General features: G+C 34.7%; 1 protein-coding gene across 3 annotated transcripts; it reads left to right on the forward strand.

Moving 5' to 3' along the window:
* Window positions 1–3,141: 3,141 nt before the first annotated feature.
* On the forward strand, window positions 3,142–7,282 carry LOC110800790 (psbP domain-containing protein 5, chloroplastic). Of its 3 annotated transcripts, none has more exons than XR_008926623.1 (11): window positions 3,142–3,369; window positions 3,470–3,636; window positions 3,805–3,922; window positions 4,865–4,914; window positions 5,067–5,134; window positions 5,215–5,313; window positions 6,017–6,076; window positions 6,184–6,243; window positions 6,321–6,391; window positions 6,602–6,651; window positions 6,809–6,900. XR_008926623.1 is itself a non-coding variant. In XM_022006117.2 (11 exons), the coding sequence occupies exons 1-11, from the start codon at window positions 3,290–3,292 to the stop codon at window positions 6,905–6,907; spliced, it is 906 nt and encodes a 301-aa protein (XP_021861809.1). In that variant the 5' UTR covers window positions 3,145–3,289; the 3' UTR covers window positions 6,908–7,282. The 3 variants fall into 3 exon arrangements, 2 of the variants coding, with proteins under 2 accessions (XP_021861809.1, XP_021861810.1); XM_022006117.2 differs by having other exon boundaries at window positions 3,145–3,369; window positions 6,337–6,391; window positions 6,809–7,282; XM_022006118.2 differs by having other exon boundaries at window positions 3,145–3,369; window positions 3,814–3,922; window positions 6,337–6,391; window positions 6,809–7,282.
* The last annotated feature ends 965 nt before the right edge of the window (window positions 7,283–8,247 follow it).

The following is an 8,247-nucleotide window of genomic DNA, read 5'->3' on the forward strand; positions in this document are numbered from 1 at the left end:
CTCTAAAAATCACATAGTAACTCTTCAAATCATAAAGTAATTACTAAAAACCTCATGTAATTACTATTTAAAATCGTGAAGTCACTAATCGAATTCGCGAAGTTAAACGATATTTCGGGAAAACACAAACGTTAATTTCTCCAAAACAACAAACGTTTTCAATTTTAAACAAGAATAAACTTAATATTAATTTAAAAACAACGAACCGCGATGTGATCTCTCAAAATTCTTGCGATGATTTGTAGATGAGCGCAAATTATTCATTTCTGTTTTAGTAATGGCAAACCTCCTTCTAGATCTACTACTTCCTCCATTTTTTCCTGCTCTAGTAGATTCAATTATGAAAATTATAAGATAATTACGAAGAAAATTGAACAAAAATGTACAAACCTTAGCAAATTGGGCAAAATGTTATATATATATATATATATTAGTTTTAAATAAATTTTCTTACATGTTTTAGAAAACGTACATACTTTTAAGAATGTGTAGCGTGTATATAGGACTATGTTTTAATTAACAAATTAGAGAAGAAAGTCATTGAAATATTATATTAGTTCATTATGATATCAATTATTCTCTCACTAAGTTTTCTCTCAAAAACCCTCCCAGTAAAACCTAACCCATCTCCCCCCATAGTCGGCTCGCTAGTGGTTGAAGTTCGACGGCCTCTGACGAGCCCGCTCTTGTTGTGTGTTAGCTATGATCTCGTAGGTGTTATTTTAGCCCCCAAATTTCAGATATGGGGTTGGTTTTTTGTTCATAGTGAAGTAGAAGACATAAGGAGAAGCAATTTTCAGATCATTAGCTTCCTTGTTAGGTTATGATACATATGACAAAACATAAATCATGCGGAAAACCTTAATGCCAAGAAACATATTATTTACACATAATCATTTAGCATAATTTAGGAGCATACACTTTGTAGCGTGCCCTCCCTAGCTGCGCCCGAACCGAACAAGAACAAGTCTTTAGGACTCCAAATGTCGTCCCTCCGTAGATAGTCCACAGTACGTCCGGATCCGCCTCAAGTTAGACCAACTAGAATCGCCCTTAAGGTTACTAGGAAATTCGGTTAAGTGTTTGCAAGTGTTTGGCTTATTTTTCTTTCAAAACTTACCCTTAGAATACTTCAATCCCATGTTCATAAATTATGACCCTAGGCCCTTATTTATAGAGGTTTGGAAAGGGAATTGGAATCCTAGTAGGATACGATTTAATTAAACTTAGAATCCTACAAGGACTCTATTTAATTTAATAATCCTAATAGGAATAGGAATTTAATCATACACCAAATCCTAATAGATTTAGGAATTGTGCATGGACACAAACACACACACGCACGGAGCCACGAGGGCGCCCGCACGCATGCGCTCGGCCCACGCAGCCCACGCTGGGCAGCCTTGCCTTGGCGTGCGATGGTGCGTGTTGGCTCGCTGGGCGATGGCCTGGCTTCGTGCTGGGCCTTCGTCTAGCGGGCCTCGTCCGATGCTAATTCGTACGATACGCTTCCGATTAAATTCCCGAATTCGGAATTCATTTCCGATACGAACAATATTTAATATTTCCGATTCCGGAATTAATTTCCGTTTCGAACAAATATTTAATATTTCCGTTTCCGGAATTATTTTCCGATTCCGATAATATTTCCGATGCTGACAATATTTCCGTTTCCGGCAATATTTCCGATTCCGGCAATATTTCCATTTCCGATAATATTTTCCGTTACGTACCATGTTTCCGTTTCCGGCAACATCTACGACTTGGATAATATTTATATTTCCGATACGATCCATATTTCCGTTTCCGGCAATATCATTGTTTCCGGAGTATTCACTTGCTTGTGACGATCTCAGCTCCCACTGAAACCAAGATCCGTCGATTCCGAATATCCATAGATAGAGTATTTAATGCCATTAAATACTTGATCCGTTTACGTACTATTTGTGTGACCCTACGGGTTCAGTCAAGAGTAAGCTGTGGATTAATATCATTAATTCCACTTGAACTGAAGAGGCCTCTAGCTAGGCATTCAGCTCATTTGATCTCACTGAATTTTTAACTTGTTAATTAATACTGAACCGCATTTATTAGACTTAACATTGAATGCATACTTGGACCAAGGGCATTATTTCCTTCAAATACTTATATTTATATTTATATTATTATATTACGGAGTACTTATTATTTATATTTATATTATTATATTACTTATTATTTATATTATTATATTACTTATAACTAATTATTTATTTATTAATTAATACTTCCTCCGTTCTTTTTTAAATGACACAATTATTTAGGCACGTTTGCCAATACACGATTTCAAACATTAATATCTCTAATTGTGGATCGAAAAAAATTATAAAAAGTTGATATTTAAATAATATTTACTGATACGAATCTAATAAGACCCCACACGACTATGTTTTTTCTTATGTATAAACCACAAAATGAAGTCAAAGGTGTTTATGTGTCATATAAATAAGAACGGAGGAAGCATAATTTATTATTTATTATTTATTATTATTTTTATTAATTAAATACGGATTATTAGTTATTTATTATTTATTATTTACTATTTACTATTACTATTTATTATTTACTATTTACTATTTAGTATTTACTGTTTATTATTTATTATTTATTTACTATTATTTATTTATTATTTATTATTTAATTATGTCGGTAATATTCTGTTAAGTTAAGTAAAGTTAAGTTCAGTTCAGGAGCATTAATTTCAGTTCAGTTCAGTTCAATTCAATTCAGTTCAGTTCAGTTCAGTTCAGCTCTAAAGAACAAAGCCTTATTTATTAAACAATCTTTTACTTTCTTCCTTTCCCGTAAAAGTATAGGATGATTATTTTCTACAAACTTTTATATAAGGTTGTCTTACCTAAAAGACCACCTCAAGCTCCATACTATTGGACTTATTTTAACTGAATTTATATTATCTGAACATATCTGAATTTAACTGAACTTATCTGAACTTAACGTCTTAACTGGACTTAATTAAACTTTTTTTTTTGATAGTAACTTGTTTAAACTTATTTTATCCGAAATAAATTTATTTGTGCGTGAAAATGTCTGAAAATTTTTATTTTTGTCGAACTTATAAGTTATATCAGTACTGAAGGCGTATTACCATTTAGAAACGGGGGGAAATTCGTAGAAATATTTAGGAAGAAAAAAAAAAACAGAAGATAATTTATTGTCCATGATAGGAAACTCTATCGGTTTATCCTCCCATTGACACGGGAGAGAGATAGAGAAGCTTCAGCATCCAACAATGGCAACTCTCTTCCTTTCTTCCACACCAACCATCTTCAAGTCTCCCTCCCAATCACCCCCTCACCTCCTTTTCTTTAGGTACTCCTTTTTCTCTCTCCTATATCCTTTAATTTGTTTTGTCATTTTTATTTTGTGGGAATTGTATTTATGTAAATTAACCTTGAATTTTGGGTTTCAGAAATCAGATAAATTCCCCTGTTTTCCAGAAAAAATGCAAATCAAAATCCGGAATTGTTGTGTATTCCTGCCTTTCTCCAACACCCACTTCAGAATTTGGGGTTTGCAAGAGGGATTTATTGCTCTTTGGCTTATCTACTTCCATGACCTTGATTTTCCCTGTTAATGGTGAGCTCATTTTACTCTAAATTTTGTGTTTTTCATGTTAGGTTTTTGGTAGTAGTTTTTTTTTTGGTATAATGATTTATGCGGCCGATACGTGATTTTTTCATGAATATAGTTAGTCCTTAGAGCTGAGACAACCGGTAGTTTTTTTAATAAGCGATGATTAAGTAGCTATTGCAGGAATTGGTGCTGAGGAGGAGGGGAAAATGCTTGAGTTTATTGATGATGTAAATGCCTATTCTTATTCATATCCGATGAAACTTCCCTCCAAAAAGATTGCGTTTAAATGGTATATTTTCTATTTCCTACTACTATTTTTGAACCTATAATTACAATTGTGTAACTTGAACTCAATGCTAATATGCTATGTTGCTTGGCCTTGTTTGGAGGGGGGAGAGTTGTTTGTAGCTTCGTTTTCGTTGAATCGACTCATCTAATTGTTCAATTATGTTATGGTTCTTTGATTGCAATTGTAGGTCAATATAGTACAGTTAGTGTACTCAGTTACTCACTCTATCCCAAACAATAGGTCATACTTGATTCTTCAAATTTTTACTACCTATAAAAAAACCATTGAGAGTGATTTTCCTATGGAAGTATTTACTTAGTTGAATCCAATTTACTGGAATACTGGTTGAGAAATTAGAGGTCGAATATCTAAATGAACAAGCTTTGACCTCGAATGTCAAAATGAATATTAACGGTACGAGTAGAAAATCCTTAGAAACTTCATCTATGGATAATCTTTTGGTGTCTTGGGAAACTTTTTCTTGCTTTCTGGTTTAAATATATGAAAATTATTCTTTGAGGTTCTTGCACTTGCTATCAGTGCTTATCACCAAATGCAGTTTGAAAGATTACATTAATCAAGTTTTAGTGAATCATCTTATGCCAAAAGGATTTTATTTTTTTCATATGTTCAATGACCATAACTCGACTTGCTGTTGTTCAAATGCTTATAGAACCAGTAATCTGTCTGACTAATACTAACGGTCTACTAATAATCAAGAGTACAGTAGTAATAATGTGAAATAAGAAGGTAGATTTCTTCTGTTCTTTTTAATAATGTAAGTTTTATGTTCATTTTTGCAAGTAAGAAGTTATAACTTGTGCTTACTATGACATTTCAGTCTTCTTGTTTGCTTCCAACAATTTGGTGCACTGTTTCTATTGCGAATCACTTCTTCTTGTCCTGAAATGTAGGGACCTGACTCTTTTCATCTATTTTAAGGGTGGAATCTAGAAAGCCAGAAAGATATTCATCAGCTGCTCCTCTGTCTCGTAAGTTTAACTTTGCGGTTCTCTTCTCTTAGAAGATGGTTCATTTACTCATTCCTGAGTTCAATCAATGTAGTCATGACTTTTCTTTTTTCAACCCTGTTTCCACATATCTCCTCATTGGGCTGATCAGACATTTGTATGAATTGATGCAGCTAATGCACGGCTGCGTATAGTGTCCGAGCGTGTTGACTTTATGGACAACGTTATCCTATCTGTTACGGTGATTTTCATAAACCATTTACCTGCTAATTTATATTAGATTTATCGTGACACATTAACTGACTTAGTATATTGATTCAGATAGGGCCCCCCAATCCAGATTTCTTGAAATCGAAAGATAAGAGTACATGGAATCCGAAAGATGTTGCTGATTCAGTTTTGTCTGACAAATCTGCATTGGTAATTTATCCTTTTCTCTATTGTTCTTCACTGGACAGGGAATGAAATTTGAGTGTTTTGGTACCGTCTTTTTTGACATCCTAAAACCTAAGCATGAGAGTATATTGTCAGAGGGTTTGGGTTCATCTGGTTTCCATTTGCAGTTCTAATACCTTTTACTTATTTAAATCTTATTATGATTCCAGCTTTGCAAAATTGATCTATATTCTACATCATATCTACAGGCCTACAGCTAGTGCATCAATCCCAGTTAGTAGTTCCACTTACAACTCCATATCAAGGTGTCATGATTTTATCGCTATCATCATTAGCATTAACAAGAATTAAATATTGCATATAAACCAATGTCAATTGAATAAATTAAAGATATGATGTTGGATTATGCAGTATTTATCTTGATAAAAGTTTATCTTGTATGCTAAAATAGTGAGATTATTAGCAACTTTTTCGCATGTACTTCTGAAAATCTGCTTTATATAGCTAGCCTTCATTTACTGCTAGTTGTATTGTTGCTAAGTATGAAATTGCAATAATTATTATGATTTAACAAGCATCTCCCCACTATAGTATTTCTCAGAATGCCATATATGGATGGGCTAGTTTGCTGCTTGGCAATATGACTAAGGTGTTTAAATGAGGCATCCCTAACTAATTTCAAATTTGTGTAGGTTGAATTAATATGGTTTTCGGATTTGTTTTGCAGCGAGTCACTTCAACTCAAAAACTGGCTGAGAGTTCCATACTTGATGCACAATCAAATGAGGTAAGCCCTCAGAATTCTGCCTGTTTGTTGTTAGTTGAGTACTTAAGTTTTAACTTTTTCCCTATTTGGGTTTGAAGAATGTTTATTTTGTACCTTCTCCTTCTCAGGTTGATGGTGAACGATACTGGTTTTACGAGTACTTAGTCCGCAAATCACCAACCAAAACTGTATGCATCTTTCTGTCAAATTGAAATTAATGGGGATGTTTATTTTAATTTTTTTGTTATTTGCGACTTTAATCCAGCCTCCGAAATCTGTAGGCAGCAGAGTCAAACAATTATAGACAATACGTGGCTTCTACCGCTGAGCGTGACGGTATATTTCTCATCCATGTGTAGTCTTACTGTATGCATCTTTATGACATGCCTAGCAAAACCAAACACATTATATTGTCAACCAATAGCATGCATGGATTTCTGTCCCAAGAGACCTTTCCCTAAATTAGTATATGTGACTGTTAATTCCGGATGAAGGGCACACTATAATATTGGTTAGAGGCTCATGTAAGTGATGCAATAATTGCAGGTTTTTTATACACTTTGAACGCTTCAACTTTGAGCAAGCAGTGGGACGTTGTAAGTTCTCTTCTCTTGGCATCATATAGCCTTCCCACCCTCCTCACTTTTGGTTATGTAGCTATATGATATTGAGGATGCTGCTGCTACTCATCCGCAGATCTCGACATGCATGTGGTTCTTATGCTTATGCCTATTATTGACTTATTTGATGCAGATGGGACCTATCTTAAAGAGAACGGCCAACTCCTTTCGGCTTCTTCCCCCAACAGATAGTTATGTCCCTCCAGACAAGGATCCGTGGAGATTTTGGTGATATCAGTCGTTTGGTCTACTTGGCCCGGCCCGTTGTACCAAATTAGCTAATATCAGTCAGCTAATGTCATTTGGTGTTTTTGGCCCGTTGATGATGTTTACCTTTGCTTATGTTTGTTCTCTAAGCAATGCAAATGTTTCCGGTACACAGCAGCGAGTCCGCATGGCTTATGTCTGAACTCTGAAGGAGAGTTGAATGTCTATATAGGAGCTTTAATGTTTCTGTATGTAGCTTGCGAAGAACTAATTAAGTTATATCGATTTATTGATAACGTTGTCAAATAAGCATCTGTAAATCTTTTCCTTACCAATTTATGAACAAGGTTCACGGAATAGCTTAGATTTATCAGTGAAATGGTTCTTTTTAATTTCCAAACCCTACAAGACTGCAACCACAAGAGCAAAATTACTTACTGTTGTTTAGTTGCACAAAAATATACATGTTGAGGGCGGCTGCCCATACCAACCCCCCTGTCTCCGCTAATGACTACAAGTCTACACTTGAGAGGAAACAAACAAACCAAAACAATCAGAGAGAGGAAGAACCAGTCCAGGGCTGCACGATCCTACAAACGAGCCCTTACCACCCAGCCGGTTTCCACCACCCTTGATCCAAGCAGGCCGCTTCACTGTCGTAGCAGGTAGAGGATTTAATTTCCCACCGTCGTCCATCATAAATTGTCGCAAGCACCGTCGTCCACCGTCGGAGTCGCGCTGACTATTTCCCATCCCATGTGAACTTTGTTCTTAATTTTTTTCATGATATAATGCTTCAATTTTCCAAACCCTAATCCTTTTTTTGTTTACATCAAATGTAGTTTATTTATCGTTATTTTCCGGCTCCGTGAACTCTTCCGTCTTTTAGAGGTAAGTATTCTCTTTTCTCTTCAATGAGTTATTATTCTTACTAATGTTCATGAATGTATGCTTTGTGGTTTTTTATTTCTTTGTTTTTCTAGTTATTGAGTTAAAAGAGAGTTAAATGAGTTATTACTTAGGTTCTTTGTTATTTATTTCCTGAATGTTCATCGGTTATTATCTTGCATGGTGTCGTCAGATCATTGAGTGTCTGGACCAGAAATTAAAGGAAGAAGAAAGAGATTTAGAATGATTTTATTAAATTACAGAAAGTTAAAGAATAGATTATCAAGTATTCATGAATTTGTTTGGATTTTATAATTTCTTGTTGTTACGCCGTATTTGTTAACAGGGGAATGGGGATTATGAGTAATTTGTTCATGAATTCAGTGTGGATTGTTCATGAGTTAAAAGTGGATTGTTTACGAGTTGTCGAGTTGTTATTTGTTGGTGTGGACTTGTTATTGGTGGATTGTTGTTTTA

This window comes from Spinacia oleracea, chromosome 1, assembly GCF_020520425.1.
Source record: "Spinacia oleracea cultivar Varoflay chromosome 1, BTI_SOV_V1, whole genome shotgun sequence".
Classification (NCBI taxonomy): Eukaryota; Viridiplantae; Streptophyta; class Magnoliopsida; order Caryophyllales; family Amaranthaceae; genus Spinacia; species Spinacia oleracea.